Below are 18,852 nucleotides of genomic sequence, written 5' to 3'. Positions count from 1 at the left end.
CCGCCGGCGCCCCTGCACGGTTCGATTTGGCGCCCTGGGCTATCATGTGAGCACTATGCTGCATAATTTTGTTTTAAACAGTGCGATAGACTATAGATAAGAAAGGTTACTATAGTCTTTAAGTGAATCAAATCCGGGCGTCCTCCGGCACCCCGACAGGGTGCTATTTGGCGCCCCGGGCCTTCCCATGTACACTATGGTACCTACGTTCGCGTAAGTGAGTTCAAAAAGACTATGAATAAGTTGGGTACTATAGTCGTTTACTAAGTTGAATCAGGCGGTTACGCCGCACGTCGTCATGGTGCGATTTGGCGCCCCGGGCTAGACTGTGGACACTTTGAGTTTATCTTTGCGTTTGTGTTTTCTTTGTGTTTGAGTTTGGGTTTGCGTTTGTGGTTGTGTTTGCGTTTGGGTTTGGGTTTGTTTTCGTTTGCTTTTTTTTCTTTGCGTTTGTGTTTTCTTTGTGTTTGTGATTGTGTTTGTGTTTGCGTTTGTTTTTGTGTTTTCGTTTGTGTTTGTATTTGCGTTTGTGTTATGTTTGCGTTTTTTTTTGTGTTTTGGTTTTGTTTGGTTGTGGTTGGGTTTGTGTTTGCGTTTGGATTTGTATTCGTTGCTTTTTTGTTTGCGTTAGTTTTTGTGTTTTCTTTGTGTTTGTGGTTGGGTTTGTCTTTGCTTTTGTTTTTGTGTTTTCGTTTGTGTTTGTTTTGTGTTAGTGTTATTTTTGCGGTTTTTTTTGTGTGTTTTGGTTGGTTGTGGTTAGGGTGGACAATGCCTGATAAATGCTGATTACTAAACACACAAGTTATGGTCCTTTACAGATACGTTTTTCAGAGATGCCAGTGCAGGGCCTGGCCGGGACGGTTAGTATATATATATATATATATATATATATATATATATATATATATATATATATATATATATATATATATATATATATATATATATATATATATATATATATATATATATATATATATATATATATATATATACACAACTTTTTGTACATCATTTATATGGCACCAAAATTAAAACTTTTACCGGATAGTGAATAGTACAAAGCGCCACCAACCTTTCCAACTAAGAGGGTGGGGGAGGGTGTTTATTTTCACAAAAATTGAATAACTATATATAAATGGGCGTGAGGTAGGGGGGGTGCTAAATGGATAGTTTACCCCTGGAGCTGTGGTGCTGTAATGGTTCGCTACGCCTCTGATAGTCGTATACATGTGTAGACACCATGAACAATTTGCTACGTATCAAAGTCCTGTATCTCAGTATCCTAACTTAGAACCAACTAGCATGCACAAGACATTCTATTCTAGCAATAAAACATGACGCAGGTTTTTTACACAACATTAATCAGCTTTTATCTCGTTAGTCTACCATTCGATACAGTTACCCAGAAAAACAATTTAGGTTGCTACAAAAGGTTTTCCATTTAAAAGGAAAAGATATTCGTTCATAATATACTACATCTTTTAATGATCTTGCTTAGCGTGGCTTTAATTTGTTTAACTAAAATTGTTTAATATTCAGTTTTTTCCCCGACATACTCGTGCTGAGGAGGAGAAAAATGACTAAAAGAAATCCATCCAGTCTCGCGTTGGTCTACCGATTAAATTCACTTTCAAAATTGTGAAGGTTTTAAAACCACCTTTTCGCATACTTAACCACAAAACCCTGCCTCCGCCACTGCGCAAGTCCTTCGGTGATTCCAAAGTCAAGAATGTCTTCTGGCGTTCACGCTCCGACGAGTGTCGTATGCTGCGTGGCTAATTTGTCACACGGGTTACTTCCCTTGAAGTGGATTTCGATAAGTGAAGGACATGTCAAAGTCGCGCGCTGCATGCCGAGATTCTTAGGGGTCGTGCATAGATGACGTCAAACTGTCAGACAATTTAAAAGGTTTCCTTTAGCGTCACATGTTGTAAAAAATTGTCGCTTCTCTTCCGCCCCCCCCCCCCCCCCCCATACACACTAAGGGAACCCCGTGTTTTTTGGTGGTTGTGTTTTTCCGATGAAGTGTGTAGATTGTAGATTATATGCTTTTATTTCAAATATATTGTTCCTGCGGTTGGGAACATATGTGACTCTACTGGTTGGGTCACCACACCCACATATATGTGACTCAGAGCCGGCGTTAGGGGGTCGCCATAGGCCCCGCGCTTGAAGGGGCCCCGCGCTTCAGCAATGTCATTGTTATCTGAATTAGTTCGTAAACTTAAAAAAATGGTTGCTGAATTCAATTGGGAAAAACTAAATGGTCGAATGCCGACGTTGTTGATTGTTATAACTGAGGCCACGGTTGATGTTGGTGAGTCCCACCTGAACTGGGACAGGCCGTAATTCGATACAAAAATAGTGTCACACCTTCCCTTTGTGTAGGGTACGGTCGCCTGGCATTTGACCTGAGCTGACTGGAGATGGCGGTCGAGAATTAGCCCACGACGTAAAGAGATACCCTATTGTATGCGAACCCATGAATTTCTATATAAATTATATAAATTTCATTTCGTTTTCGGGGGGGGGGGGGGGCTTGCCCCCGAAGAGATGCCTGGAAGAAACTCTATATGTAGGCCTACTTGTCTTGGTATAACAAAATTAACATTCAGTTGCGTGCAGAGGGGTGGGAGGAGGGCGACGATGGGGGGGGGGGTGCCCTTAGGATCTATATCAGGGGGCATTAAACAGAGTGATTTATTATTATTTTTTGGAAGAAAGTTAAAACTGTTGTTATGTTGTGTCACCTTAAGGATTCACCCGTTCAATAATTAAGACAAGGTAATTAAAAAGTCTAGTGACAATTTTAGCGCAATTTCCTTATGTTATCTAAAAATAGCTCTGTCGTAGCGTAAATCAAGAGCAGGGTTAGTAAAACCATTGGTTAGTTATTAAAACGTTTTTTATTAATTTTTTTTCAGTATTTTACATGTTTTATTTACAATACAGTTACATGACTAAAAACCATTGCGCGCCTAGCTACCGAACGTGATGGCGCAGCTATTGAACGTGATGACGCGTGTGGTGTGGTTGGATAAACATGCCTACTAATTCGGTCCAAATTTTAATTAATTCAAAAAAAATTTTGTGACCGAACGAAAGGATATTTTTTTCTTCGGCAATATTGTTCTAAATTATGGCAGGAATCGATTGGTAAATGTTTCAAGTCGCTAAGTGGTCTGGTTGCCGAGATATGGGCCAAAAACTGCATTTTTTCGAGGTTTTTTGGCTTTTCCGCGAAATCCATGAAAGAAACCCGGAATTTTTATGGCCTATGTTCATCCTCGTAACTTGCTTAACATAATTGCTTTTGGAACTAGTCCTCGATATTGCTTCGTTGAGGAGGAGATACGACTTAAAGCTGCGGACACACATCCATCCATCCATTCATTCATACATTCATACATCCAGAAATGACGGGTTAATAAACGCAATTCTCCAGAATGGAAATTGCGCTAACAATGTTTTTGGTTTTAAAATATTGTATGAATTCTAAACAAATTTTGAAGTCTATACAGTTTTGATACATCAGGTCGAGTTCGCTGTATTGTAAACTTTATTTTCCTAATTATTCGGCACGTGATTAAATTTTCTTAAGTGATTTGGTATGAATTACATAACTGTCAAAAGTGATTTAATATCTTAGCAAAGGAAAAAAAACTACGAACATTGGGTTAATACATGGGAGAGATAAAAATCTGTTATTATAGTGGAAAGTTTGACATTAGCTTATAAACTCCAAAACATGTGTGTTATTATGTGTACATCACATTATATAGGCCTTTATACATACATTATATATATATATATATATATATATATATATATTTATATATATATATATATAATGGAAAGGCCCCGCTCTGATGGTTGGCCCTAGGCCCCGCGTATTCCTAACGCCGGCTCTAATGTGACTCTACTGGTTGTGTCACCTCACCTACATATATGTGACTATTGGTTGGGTCACCTCACCCACATATATATGTGACTCTACTGGTTGTGTCACCTCACCCACATATATGTGACTCTACTGGTTGTGTCACCTCACCCACATATATGTGACTATTGGTTGGGTCACCTCACCCACATATATATGTGACTCTACTGGTTGTGTCACCTCACCTACATATATGTGACTATACTGGTTGTCACCACACCCACATATGTGTGGCTCTTCTGATTGGGTCACCTCACCCATATATGTGACTATTGGGTCACATCACCCATATATGTGACTATTGGTTGGGTCACCTCACCCACATATATGTGACTCTACTGGTTGTGTCACCTCACCCACATATATGTGACTACTGGTTGGGTCACCACACCCACATATATGCGACTCTACTGGTTGTGTCACTTCACCCACATATATGTGACTACTGGTTGGGTCACCACACCCACATATATGCGACTCTACTGGTTGTGTCACTTCACCCACATATATGTGACTTGGTTGGGTCACCACACCCACATATATATGACTGTACTGGTTGTCACCACACCCACATATATGTGACTTGGTTGGGTCACCACACCCACATATATATGACTGTACTGGTTGTCACCACACCCACATATATATGACTGTACTGGTTGTCACCACACCCACATATATGTGACTTGGTTGGGTCACCACACCCACATATATATGACTGTACTGGTTGTCACTTCACCCACATATATGTGACTTGGTTGGGTCACCACACCCACATATATATGACTGTACTGGTTGTCACCTCACCCACATATATGTGACTTGGTTGGGTCACCACACCCACATATATGTGACTCTACTGGTTGGGTCACATCACCCACATATATGTGAATATTGATTGGGTCACCACCTATATATATGTGACTTGGCAAGAAGAGGATAATGTTGCCTAGATGTGGCTTGTCTGCTGTATCTAAAAAATTAGACATACTCTGCTCCACCTGTATTCATAAACAACCTGTCCTCAAAAACTAAAACTCTGATAACACATAACAAAGATATGTTATACTTTTATTGTAAGATCACTGTCACATTAATTATTCACATTTTAAAATGTCAAGTATTAAAAAAATTATTAACTGAGATATATAAAAATGTATATTCTATGTACATATTCCAAACAAACAAAAATCTTTCTGTTAACAATAAATATTCATACAATTTTGTTTTGCATTATTTACAGTAAAACGTTAATAGCCAAAAACAAAATATATTTACAATGTACTAATTCGGCCTGTATTATACATAAGATTTTTTTTTGTGGTCTCCCCTTAAGTGTGAAAACAATTATTAAATTACCTCCCCTACATTTATGTACATGCCAGAATATTACATACATGAAATATGTTAGGACAACTCAACATTCATACTCGCTAATAATTATCTTCCCTTGTTTTAAAAAATAAAAGTTCACCTACCTATTATCACACAGCCACACAAAATAATGTCAACTTGAATCTTTTGTACAAATTATTTTTACTTTATACACATTGTTTACTGTCATACACATTTTTACTTTTAGTGCTATCTATTGTCAAGGCAGCCTTTTGTTAGTTCAAGGGTAGAGTTTAGATTATGATACAGTTTGGATAAGCATTAAGTTTTGTGTTAGGGCTCATTTTTCTTTTAGGGCTGAGTTAGAAGAAAATGTGACGCTATACAATGATTATAAACCTGAGCATGTACCCAAATTTTCATCATTCATGCTGGAAAGAACTGGCTAATATAGTAATAACAATATGATAACAATTTTGCCATTTATGAGGTCTTCTTCATAAATCTCAGCCGAACATATGTCAGAGAGAAGAGAACACAGGCATACAAGAATAGAGCCACGTAGTTTTGCCAGAAATCCCAGGGTTCCTGGTAGCTCATATCCTGTTGTTCTAGGTACTTGTTACCCGAGATACTATTTTCAGAACAGACAAAAATTAAAATCATATGAAATCATTTTTTAATCATCGTGATTTATTGTACAATTTATTGTATAAGTGATTTAATGTACAATTTTTATTTTTAAAATTAATATTACGTACCATGTTGTTGAATTAGTACAGAATTCTCTGTCTTTGAATTCATTTATATACAATGCCTGAAAGAAATAAAAAACCAATGTTACAACTGAACAAGTCCACTAATATCTCCCACTCAAATTCACCATGTAAGTAAACTTCCCTTCTTGAACTTAACGATCCATGGAGCAAATGAAGTAGAGTTCACTGTTTTTGTGACCTTGCCATATGAAGCACTTTAACATCCATAACATGAGTTAGGTACCCATCAGAGCAGGATGGACTTAGAGACGTTATACTGACTAGAAACCAGATTCAAACTTGAGACTTTTGGGTTAACAGTCTAACAAACTACCACTATGCCACGCCAACCCATAATACACTTTGTACATTATTTGAAATATTTATGTGAATTAAAAAAATCTAAATAAATAAAAAACCTCAACAAAATCTACCTACCGACAGTGAATACTTGAACAGACTAAAGTACTGAGCCCAGTGCAGCCACGGACCAATTGACTCAAAGTTGATTAGGAAGCCACCAAGCAACTGGTGAGGAAAAAACAAGGAAACAAATCAAATATTTTAAAACTTATAGTCATTTACTATCAACTTAGAATGTTTATAATGTATCAATATGTTCTACTAAGTAACTTTTTTTAATTCATTTACAACTTTAAAATTTTAACTTTTAACCCTTTGAGCCCGCTAGGCCGGTAAACCGGCTTCAACATTAGGCATATATCTCCAAAAAGCCGGTTTTCCGGCCCGATGATCTAGCGTCATATTCCTTGCGGCCGGTATACTGTCTAATTAAATATATAATGTGCGGAAGACTGACTAAAACTGCGCATATGTCTTTTGAGTGCGGGATTGTGATTTTAAAAATTGATTTTAGGAAAAGTGAAAGTGTATACATTTCGTAGCAATGCCGCCGAAACGAAAAGCTGAGCCACAGCCGTCGACTTCATCACATAAAGTTGGTGCAAAAGATGAAGCAAAAGACCGAAATATCAACAAAAGAAGTAGAAGAATGACTGCATCTCAGGCAATACAACTACTTATTGATTCTGATGAAGAAAATAATAATCCTGGTCTATATTGTGATAATAGTGACATTGAATTTGAGGCTGAACATAGTGACATTGAAATTGACAGTGACAATGAAACTGTCCAAGTACGTTCTGACGCACGTGGTGTCAAGGACAAAGACTTGCCGAAACGAAAAAAAAATGTTTACTGGTGCAAAACATGCGAAGTTTTTCTTTGCATCGAGTCCGGCGGTGATAACTGTTTTGAAAGTTATCACACAAAAGTGGACTTCTGGCGATGAACTAGTGTGGCCAGGTATTAATAATAACAAAACAATTACTAATTGTAAATTGGTTTCTTCTATGTTCTATCAAAACATTAATTATGTGTTCATTTTACATACATTGTTCTGTTCAAAAATTGTAAAACAAATAAAGAATTTCAGAATCTTGCTGCATTGTTGTTTGATCCAGAGCCTGGATACCAAATTTGGCTGGATTATCTCAAACGGTTCAAAAGTTATAGGCAAAGTTAGAAGCAGATAAGTGAAAATTTGGTTTGGCCCTGGGAGCTCAGGAAATTGGAGAAATTAGGCCAGGGAGGCCCGGGCTCAAAGGGTTAAGCTATAGGAATAAGATATCCAAAGCTGACTGGTCCAAGTTACCTATATAAATTTACGTTCAGTAACCCACCTCCATAATAAAAAAACCAAACCAAAAGCTTACCATCATGAGTACGTAGCACAAGGCCAGCAGAAGTTGGGCCACTGCAAATATTTGAACAATGGAGCTGAGGAGGAAACACAAGGCAGCGGCCGCCATTGTTGTCAAGAAGAGACAGAGCATAAACAGGAAGAAATAGTCAGCTCCAGAATGTAGACCTGCAGAAAGGAGGGTTGGGTTTATTCAGGACCCATGCTTTATAATTACATAAAAAATTACAAATATAAAAATATTTTTAAAATTGGATGTTGCACTAACCCCAATTTCTTCTTTTTCATACTTAATTGTAATATAGGACAGTATTTCCTCCAACACAATTAAGTACTACATGTCAACATGTTATGTTCCATATACGCTAGGCAGTAGACTGCAATTTCAGCCTACTTTTCTTTCTGGACTTGCTTCCATAGCCCGTCCAAAAACTAACTACAAGGCAGCAGTTTTGATTTTGGATTTGTCCTCCTAGATGAGTTGCTGTCCCAGTTAATGAGCTTCATGTGCCCAGGGTTCAAACTTGGGGCTTTTTGGCTTAGCAACCATAAACTTTACAGATTCCCCCACCACCCGTTTGAAGTCTGGTTCCCATCTGGAGCACACCCCTACTTCAGGTACATATCTAGTACACATCTAGTACACATTCCTGGATCCAAATTGCTTTAATGAGAGCCTGATTTCCATAAGTTAAGATAAATTTTACGAAGCATTGTAATAATTTAATGGACACATCACACAAGAATTTAATGTACTGGCTATGTGTCACTCCCTTTAGACTTCGGCACAATCAAGTTTAAGTATTGTGTAAATAATCTATAAATGTTAAGTCATTACACTATGCTGATCAGAGTGTATCATGTATTTATATCAACTTTTAAGTTATTTATATAAAAAGATAAAATGTGAATAATCTTGATTTGTATTTAAATGTGGTACAAAACACATATTTTATGAAAAAGTAATAAATAATACAGGTTTATATATTTTCCACAGGAGAGAGATAAGTATTTCAGCTTACCAACAGACCAGTAGACAATGCATGACAAAACTATGACAGGAACCATCCTCAGTGGGATCATGTCAAACAGAATCTTCACCAGGAAATACACTGACACTCTGTAGAAACCACTGACATTCTCATGCCTGAGGAGATAATATTCATCTGTAATGTACATCTTTCATTTGATATTTGTACACCTTTCACTATAGACACATGCACAATTTTCACTTCGGACACACATGTACATCTTTCACTAGATACTTGTACAAATTTCACAATATTCTTGTACATCTTTCATTAGATATTTGTACAACTTTCACTATAAACACATGCACAATTTTCACTTCAGACAAACATGTACATCTTTCACTAGATACTTGTACATATTTCATTATAGACTTGTACATTTTTCAATATAATTTTGTACAACCTTACTACAGACACACAAGTACAATTGTCACTATATACAACAAACTAGAAAGTTTTTAAAAAATACCAACATAAATATCTTCCTCTCTTTGATGAAGACTTCCACAGCTGACATATTGAAAAACAACTGATTCATAATAAGGAAAAATATAACACCAGACCTACAAGATTTGAACAAGAAAAAAATGTCATTTAAATATAAAAATATACTTATGTAAAAATATATTTATACTCATTGAAATTATAAAGTTTGAAAGTATACTTTAGGACCTAATGGAAGAGAGCACATATCAGCTGTCTCACAGCATTATGGGAAAAAATTATCTGGTGAGCAATTAATCAAACCAATTTTTGCCTACTAAACTCAGGACAGATAAAGCTAGAGTTGGAAATAAATTTGAATCTTTTCAGAGAAAATTATTTTATATTTCAGCCAATTTCTTTTCTCAATTACTCAATGTAAGCCGCGGTTCTTCATTATTTTTAAAGTCAATTTTTTTTTACTAATTAGCTTATAGTAAGCAAGGGCAACTGTTTACCATTTGATAGACTTTTTGTTACAATTATTAGCCTAGATTTATGGTATCCATTGTAAACCTTGGTTACAATAAAAGAAATTAAAGCAGCAATAGGAATGAATGTTAAACTCCTGACCTGTCTTTAAAACTGCTTGGTTCAGCAGAAGCCTTAAGCTGCCAGTAAATGGCTCCAATGATGATGGAAAAGACAACTGAGGTTGCGATCTGATGTATAGAAAATCAATATTTTTTAAAACATTGAATTAATCTCATTTTACTATAATGTATTTAAAAAAACTAACCTTTGTTACCAGAATACTAAATAATTGTTTATGGGTTTGAAGACCTAAAGGTAAGTTAAAGTAGAGTTCATCTGAATCACAATTCTGCTAGTGCTTCTTTCAGACATTTTTCTTCAGGGGTGACATAAATGTTCATGTATATATTTATTAAAATATTTTTTTTTTAAATAAATTATATAATTTTCCTTCCATATTTCTATGGGGGTGGGGGGGGGGGGAGGAGTTGTGGATATGTTAGGGAGTGATAAGGAGATATCTGTAGGAGGATAGAAAGCGTAAATTGTGCTGTATAAAACAAACGTACAGTTAAGATGCTGGTCTGTGGGTTTCTTATCAAGTTAATAAAAGCTCTTTTGGCAACAACCAGGACCTGAAGTAAAAAAAAAGGAATTAAAGCAGACATTAACAGTTAAAACATTGTAGATTGAAAGATTAACTCTTAAAGATAAAAAAATTTTGCAGTTACATTAAAAACTTTTTGTCCTCATCATTTTTATTTTTACATTTTTTTTACATGTCATCATCTTCCAATTTTAGAATACGAACAAATATACTATTTCATTACAATTTGATTTAGATCTATAGGTTTACTTATCGAGACATAATTTATGAAATTTATACCATTTCCTCGGCCAGAACTAATACAAATTACTTTAAAAAACAACATAAATACCGTTGAAAAGCCGGGTTTTTAACGTAATCATTTAAGTCTTTTAATCAATGTGTGCATTTAATATGCTGTTGTGTTGACTAATTATGTATATAATTTGGTTTAATTTTTTCTAATATGCATAAGTAGCCTATGTTATTTTAAATGTGTCGGACTTTTAGCTATTTATTTGGTTTGTCACTAATATCGTTAAACCTGTAGTAAAGCACCAATAACTATTTTATAAAACATTCTTCTAAAAAATGTATACCATTAAAAATATATAGACCTATAATTCATGTCTAACGGGTACCGACGGCTAGTAACTTGTATAAACCTGTCTAAAGCGTTAGCTAATTTTGCAGAACTTGATTTCATGGACCAGAGCTTAAAGACCCTGAATGTCTTTCAACCTTACTTGATTCCCAAAGGATGTAGCATAGTCTACTGCTTTATGCATCTCTCCCTTGAGGATAACTTGTGCTTCAAAGTCTTTCAAGATGGCTCCAGATTCTTCTTGAAGTCTGAACAGAAATGTGGATCTTTTTTTTTAAATTCATAACCAAAACAGTACACACAGGTTAACAGGCAATAGTTTTCAATTTTTAGTTGTTTTAATTGTGTAATAATACAAGAGAAAAAGCACTTAATTACTTGCATATTGCATGAAGTGTTTACTGGATGATTTATTAAACAGCGATAAATTAAAATAAACGTGAAAAAACTGGAGGATAAAATAGTTAAAACTTTTTTTTTTAAACTAATTATTCTTCCAATCTGATTTTTCATTCTGTACTTTTGCTATGTGTGTAACAGTTCAAACCCTCTTAGCAACTCCCTATGATCAGAATCCCTGCCCCACACTTAGTATCATGGTTTATGGGATGCGATGTATTACCTTCTGCTCTGTTAAGCTGCCTACTTAGCTTTATGAAACAACCAGAAGCCCCTGCCCTACACTTAGCATTATGAGATGTGAAGATGTACTACCTTCTGTTCCAGTCCGAGTTTTTAAACCCTACAACAAGTTTGTCATGCTGGCTTTGAGGAGCTGGAAAAAAAAAGAACAAAAATTGATAAAAATCTTTTAAAAATAGAAGCTTGATTTTTAGGTCTATAAAACAGCAGATATTTTTACATTTTTTTAGCTTAAAATTGTTCAGACATCTTAAATTTAAATGAGAAGGCCCTGCTTTATAGCCTGCATGGAAAATTGTATTAACCCTTTGAAAACCGGCTTCAAAATTAGGCATATATGTCCGAAAAGCTGGTTTTCCGGCCCGATGATCTAGCGTCATGATCCTAGGGGCTGGTATACCGTCTTATTAAATATAATTAGCGGCAAACTGAATAAAACAGCGCATATGTCTTTTTAGTGCAGGATTATGATTTTAAAAATAGATTTTGGGGACAGTTGAAAGTAATAGTGTGTGCATTTCGTAAAATACATTGTCAACTAAAAAAAATTGGTTATTTTATATTATTTTATTATTCGGTTATAATTATTATTATAATAACAGTAAATAGGTAAGTTACTCTAGTTTGGTCATCATGTTTATTAAGTATATAAAACAATAACCGGTATCAATAATAACAAAAATAATAACAAAACAATTACTAAATGTAAATTTGTTTTTTCTATGTTCTATCAAAACAATAATTATGTGTTTGTTTTATATACATTGTTATGTTCATATATTGTAAAGAAAATAAAGAATTTCAGAATCTTGCTGAATTGTTGTTTTATCCAGTACGTGGATACCAACTTTGGCTTGATTATATGGGAGCTCAGGAAATGGCAGAAATTAGGCCATGGAGGCACAGGCTCAAAGGGTTAAGGCTTTTGAACACTAATATTTGATTCTCATTGGACTATCCACAGGCATGCAAGTTTACACCCCTGTACTCAATTATACAAAGATATGAAAACTTTTGGAAAAATAATTAGTTTATGAATCAGGTATTTACTTAAACTGGCAACTTATTGGATTGATTCATTTTCAAATGGTTTTCCAGTTTTGTAAATAAATAGCTTAAAATACATCTCATCAATAAACTGGCAAACTATCAGGTAACTGATATGTTGAAGTTGTATTTAATGTATTGAAAATTATGGATATAATGAGCTCATTGTTTTGTTGGCTGTTAGACTTAGGTCAAATGATAAGGTAGATATATTCACACATTTATATTAAATAAATCTTAATTATAAGATTGACAACATCAAAAAAATTAAAAGGACAGTAAAGATGTAATCTATTAGTGATAAAAAGAACAAACCAAATAATCAATCAACCACAAAATAGATTAAATGGGTTGAAAAAAAAACCATCCCCATACATCAACAGTGGGCAAATTGTAATAAATAGTTGGGTACTACTTTTTACAAGAAGAAATTATTTTATAATTTAATAAGATGGAAATACCCACTATTATTTCTGTTTCGAAACTCCACAGTATCATAAATATAAACCTCTTATTTGGTAATTTAAAATCACTGAGCACAAGTTAAAGGATTCAAGAATTAAAGGATTGCCACATTTTTTGATTGTTTTTCGTTAAAGGTTGACTGTAAAAATGTAAAAAAAAGTGTGTTTTTGTAAAAATTTATTGTAAATCTAAATTTGTAAAAAATAATTGTTTTACTACAAAAAGTGTGTAAACTTTAATATTTTTTTTGGCTAAAATGTGACTGTAAAATCAACTTATTTGTTTGGGTACACATAAAATCTAATTTTATTTTGCTGAACATTGACTATAACATGTACTTATTTTTCGCTAAACATTGACTGTAAAAATCAAAACTAAGACTGAGTTGTAAATGTTTGTTGATTGATCAGATAAATTTATGGACTGGCATTTATTTACCTCAGGCCTACAACTCTACTATCTGAGTCAGACTGAAGAAAATGTTTTACCAATAGTCTTGGAATCCTTTAGAGAATTTCCTTATCATAGCCTTTTGTTAAATCTCACTTTTTTTAATAACCATTGAATAACTATTTTAGAGACAACATCAAAGTTAGTCAACATTAAAGGAACCAAAAGTTTGAGGTGGACAAGCTTCAAAATATTCTTACTTGATTCATTATAGTCAGATGTTCCTGAAAACATTCTCAATTATTAGTTCAAAATGTAAGTCAGTCAAATTATTAAAGCAATGAGAATAAGAGCAGTTGGTACAGAAGAAAGACCAGTTAGGCAATGTTGACTAAACTTCCACTGAAGGTAAAAGGTTATGCAGTATGTATTACAGTATTTTTAAAAATGTTTTATAGATTAATTCAGAGTTATCACTGGTCGTGTTGAAGAAATTAGCCCAGGACTGAGTTGCCTAAAAGATTTGTCTTTAACAGGCTTATTACTATAGATAAATTGAAGCATCTATGGATACATTCTATAATTTTCAGACATAGTTTTAAACGCTAAGAATGTTCTGTTTCTTTTAAAATATATTTCTTAAGAATAAATATTTCAATTTAAAATGTTTGAGCTTTTAAGTTACAAAAGTTTTAAACCAATTAATACTTCCGATACTGAAGAGAATGGATTAAGTTTATGAGAAGGTAGTCTACAATGCAAGGGAGAGCAACACAATAACTTTAATTTTACAGTTGGCCGCAACAAAGTAAACAAATTAGAATCCAAGACTTACTTTCAAAATCTGACTCCACTTCATTGACAACATTGATTCCTGCATCTTTGAATGTGGTTGGGTCTCCATTGATGACATCCAGAAAAAAATCTGGGGGGTTGTTGTGTTCCTGGCAAATATAACCTAAACAGGAGATAAAGCACAGCAAGTTGTTCATGGACTGCAATAGTTTGTCTTACCTACTGTAATGTTATAGTTTGTGCTACCTACTGTAATGTTAAAGTTTGCCCTACATAACTTTAACACGGCAAAGTGGAATATTAACATATATATAAAATGACAGAATAACATCATAAGAATTTCGTAATAACTTAGCATTGTTTAAGTTGCCATTGGAACTATACAGAGCAATGGCAACAACTGTTGATTAACAGCATGAAGTGTACAGCTTAGTGTCTCCATAATTAAGGAGTATCTCCATACCTTGAGAGGTAAAAAACGCCAGGGCTTCCTCACTGGGCCCATGAAACACAGTGTGACCTTGTGAGAGCAGCATCAAGCTGTCAAACAGCCTGTAGATGGAGTACCGAGGCTGGTGTATAGAGAATATGATCGTCCTTCCTCGTCGTGACAACCTGGAATAAAAAACGTCACAGTTAACAAAACAAACTAGCTGTTTGAAATATTACAACACACAAAATGTATTACAAAAGTATAAACATAGACAGTTGTTATTGTTTTAAAGGGTAAAACAATTGTTTTTATATTTGTTATCTGAGCATCTCAATAAGTGTTAAAAGAAGACAGTTTTTCATTGCAGCTGACAGTTGCAGCTGATTTAGTCTTTCCCAAACTGATGGTCTGGTTGTGATGACAACTGCTCAAACAGTAACTTGAACCAAAATTTCAAAACTAAAAACCACAGTTTTTGTGAACATTTATCCCACTAATTCTTGATAGTATAGCGCATTTGTTCACTTTTTTTTATATGATTCAATAGATAGCTAGGAATACACTGGATTCTTTTGGTGAAATGTTCCAAACCTCTTCAAAAACATGAGCACTGTGTTTGCAGTGTTGGCATCCAGGCCTGTTGTTGGCTCATCTAAAAAGAGCACAGGAGGGGAGATAATCAGCTCCATGCCAATGTTGCATCTCTTCCTCTCTCCGCCAGACACTCCACGAATAAACTCATTCCCAACCTACAAAAATTGTAAGTAAAAATTTAGTAAGTACAAAATGTTTTTCTCTTTCTCTAATCCTAAGGGAAGTGGCATTACTCTTAACGATACATATATTAACTAAAGGATCTTAGTTGATTATAGCATAGCCTTCACCCTAACATTATACTAAACATAAATCATTTTAAATAAACGAATTTTTGGAGTTGTTTTGGTCTGTCTTAATTACTTAGATCATTTTTATTTTTAAAAAAACATAATGCAGTTCTATCAAAGCCGGCAGTATGCTATGTACTTAAGCTTTTTGAAAACAAGTATTGAATGTATGAATTGTATTGATAATTGTTTTCCCAGAAAAAAACTGACCTTGGTATCAGCACACCTGTCCAGACCAAGCTCTTTGATCACCTGGTCAATCTTCCCCTTCCTCTCTTTGGCAGAAACTGATTTGGGCAGACGTAAGGCTGCCGAAAAGGCAAAGTTCTCCCGTATTGACAATGTACCCATGACAACATCATCCTGGAATTGAAACATTTGAGTATGTGGTCAGCTTCCATAGGTGATTAGACATACAACATCATTGGGTTATGTGTATGGTTGAGAGGGGGGTGCGATGTTTTTTAAAAACAGTAAATAAAAACGAGAGATTTTTCAATAGTCTATTTAGATTTAGAACAGTGATTAAGGGTTAATCCGCCCATCAGAGATTTTGTATTTTAGTATCCTCAATAATTCCATAAAAAATTAAACGTCTTTCTTTATTATTTAGTTTATTAGTCTTTCTTTCATTTGAAATTTTAATTCATTTGATTTTAGGATTTATGCTTTCAACTATTTTCATCCATAAATGACGTCACACTCCTAGGGGGAAGGGGGGGTCTGTAATTTTGTGACGGTGTGTGATGAGGGGGCAGGGCAGTGCCGGTGCGAGGTTATTTAGCGCCCTAGGCAAAACTTATTAAACCGCCTTCCCCCCCTCCCCCTATTTAATTATTTTTTTCATCAACTGTGTGACACCAAAATAAAAAGGCTAAGGCATTTTCACCAACGCGAATAACTATATATATAGGTCAAAGTAGAGGAGTGGAGGGGGACACAAAGTTGATAGTTCGTCTTGGGCACCGAACTAGATAGCTACACTCTTACCCTGTCTAATATTTATATAACATAATCAAAGTTATTAATTATTAATTTATTAGGTACTTTTTAATGGTGATTACACATTTTTGCTCCCCTCAATGGATAGTGCCCTAGGCGACCGCCTAGCTTGCTTTATAGGTAGCGCCAAGCAAGGGGGGGGGGGGGGGGTTTCAGATGGTGTGACATCACACTTTTGCATTATAAAAAAGCAATGTTAGAAAACAAATTTTAGACGTTATTTCGCGTTTTAGAAATAGATCTAGATCTAGGAATTGATTAAAATTCCTTGTTGACAAAGTTCAGACAAGATTTTGGAAAAATATTGATGTATTAAGAAAAATTCAACTGCAATTTTTAGGGGGGTGGTTGTAGGCTGAGGCTTGACGTCATCTTAGGGGGGTCTGGCTTTTTGTGACGATGTGTGATGGAGGGGGGTGGTAAAAGTCGTCAAAAAAGCGTGACGTCATTATTTAATAATTTAATATTTATTTTATTTATTATATTTAAAAATATGGTAATCTATCGTTTTGGGTACGTAAAATCGCCCGCGATTTGTAATGTGAAAAACAGGTGACTCCTTAAATTTTAATAATTATTTCACATTTTGAGGAGGATTTATGTTTTAAAAAATTCAAAAATGTTTCCTTGATTCATTTATGTACCTGTTTTTAAACAATTGAATTAAAACTTTTCCGTAATAAATGAAGACTAGCGATGTTTCCAACAGATGCAACCATGCTCATTTACTATAGCAGCCATCTTGTCTAAGTTTTATTTTTATAAGCTTTTAGCGCCACATTCAGGGGGAAGCCACTCTATTTTACAAATGGCTGCTGTTTATATAGCAAATCTTGCTCTCAGACACTGCTGTTTAAAGTTAATTTCTGGCCTATATCGATATATTTAGCAATTGATTTAGGTTTATTATTCATTTACCTATAATATTTGACACAAACATATCACAATATACTTCTATTAAAGCCTTGACAATGAGGTAACGTTTTCGTACATAAATAGCCGCGGGCGATTTTACGTACCCAAAACGATAGATTACCAAAAATATTTATGATGATTTTTTTTACCACACAGCACCATTGGTTCATGAGATTACTTTTATGTACGTGAATACAAATCATTTAGATCTAGATCTAGGGTTTAATTTAGATTTATTTAATGGTAGATATAGATTCTAGATTATTCTAGATCTAGATCTCTATGTGTATGTTCTCACCTGAACTACATAGCCAACCATACATTTGAAATTCTTGGGCACAGGTTTACCGTCAAGTAGTATAAGGCCAGATAATCTTTCAGCTTCTTTCCTGCCAGCTAGGACATCTAAAAACCTTTTTTTTTTTAAATTAGTATTGAAATAACTGACACATGTATTTAGTGTACTATTTTTTTATAGCAGAAAATTTCATTCATTAAGAACATAATAAATATAAGAATTTAGATTTTAAACAATTTTATTAAATAGGGCCTACCAATCTGACATATTCTAACATTTAATTAATTATATTTTAGCAGGTAAATGTTTAACTTACGAAGATTTTCCAGAACCTGTAGGGCCTAGGATGGCGGTCATTCCTTGCTTGAAGATGCCACTGCAGAAAATATATTTAAACAAAAGACGTTAAGGTGTGCATATGAGATTATAATAATATGTATTTTTATCCTTAATATGCATATGTTGATGTATTTATTCCGTCGTATTTTATTTTAAAAATTAACTTTAAATATACTTTCCAGTCTAAAAACGGCAGAAAAAAATTTGTTCGACCTTACCTGACGTCATGTAAAATTTGTTTATCTGTTTTCCCCATGCAACATTTTGTGGCGACTTTGACAAAATAGTTGATATTGTGGGCCGACAAGACGGACGCTTTCACCGTGTCGTTGGCGTGACCGTTGGCCCCATTCGACATGTGCTTGTTTGTGAAACTAGTCTCTATGTCGATGGTGGCCACGGCCATTTGGCCGTCCATTGGTGAAACGGGGTGGGGTTTGACGGACAGGGTGCCGGGCTGTGATCTAACGCCTGGAACTTCTGAAACAAATATAATGTAAAACAAAAAATTAAAAATAAACGACATTTTGTTGTTCTCGTTTCGGTCTGTCTTAATGACTTAATTAATTTTTTATTTCAAAAAGATTATTACGCTGTGATATCATCGCCGGCAGTAAGCTACGTATTGAAGCTTTGTTAGAAAAAGAGTATCTATACCCTACTTAGTAACCATGTCTTAACCCTGATCCAGACCCTATCATTCAG

At 34.7% G+C, this 18,852-nt stretch overlaps 1 protein-coding gene across 2 annotated transcripts; it reads right to left on the bottom strand.

Annotated features, from left to right (window-relative positions):
- Positions 1-5,039: 5,039 nt before the first annotated feature.
- Positions 5,040-18,621, bottom strand: LOC131947853 (broad substrate specificity ATP-binding cassette transporter ABCG2-like). 2 transcript variants are annotated; one of them, XM_059309224.1, is made up of 18 exons: positions 18,366-18,621; positions 18,125-18,184; positions 17,809-17,923; positions 15,804-15,956; positions 15,301-15,458; positions 14,740-14,891; positions 14,317-14,439; positions 13,742-13,765; positions 11,652-11,712; positions 11,080-11,185; positions 10,317-10,382; positions 9,847-9,935; positions 9,264-9,353; positions 8,782-8,906; positions 7,773-7,927; positions 6,475-6,564; positions 6,040-6,095; positions 5,040-5,912 (listed from the first exon to the last, which is right to left on the bottom strand). In XM_059309224.1, the coding sequence occupies exons 1-18, from the start codon at positions 18,563-18,565 to the stop codon at positions 5,762-5,764; spliced, it is 1,974 nt and encodes a 657-aa protein (XP_059165207.1). In that variant the 5' UTR covers positions 18,566-18,621; the 3' UTR covers positions 5,040-5,761. The 2 variants fall into 2 exon arrangements, with proteins under 2 accessions (XP_059165207.1, XP_059165208.1); XM_059309225.1 differs by lacking the exon at positions 13,742-13,765 and having other exon boundaries at positions 5,041-5,912.
- Between the last annotated feature and the right edge of the window lie 231 nt (positions 18,622-18,852).

The sequence above is a fragment of the Physella acuta genome, unplaced genomic scaffold (genome assembly GCF_028476545.2).
Source record: "Physella acuta isolate Inbredline_101_S28 unplaced genomic scaffold, ASM2847654v3 ptg000609l, whole genome shotgun sequence".
Classification (NCBI taxonomy): domain Eukaryota; kingdom Metazoa; phylum Mollusca; class Gastropoda; family Physidae; genus Physella; species Physella acuta.
Note: the sequence above shows the minus strand (reverse complement) of the source record. Positions and strands in the feature narration are given on the sequence as shown.

Coding starts and splice junctions, on each gene's coding strand:
- LOC131947853 (XM_059309224.1), bottom strand. CDS start 18,565: ATGGACGGCCAAATGGCCGTGGCCACCATCGACATAGAGACTAGTTTC. Junction 14,440..14,739: donor GGCGTTTTTTACCTCTCAAG/GTATGGAGATAC, acceptor TCTCCTGTTTAG/GTTATATTTGCCAGGAACAC. Junction 6,565..7,772: donor TGTGCTACGTACTCATGATG/GTAAGCTTTTGG, acceptor TTTCCTCACCAG/TTGCTTGGTGGCTTCCTAAT.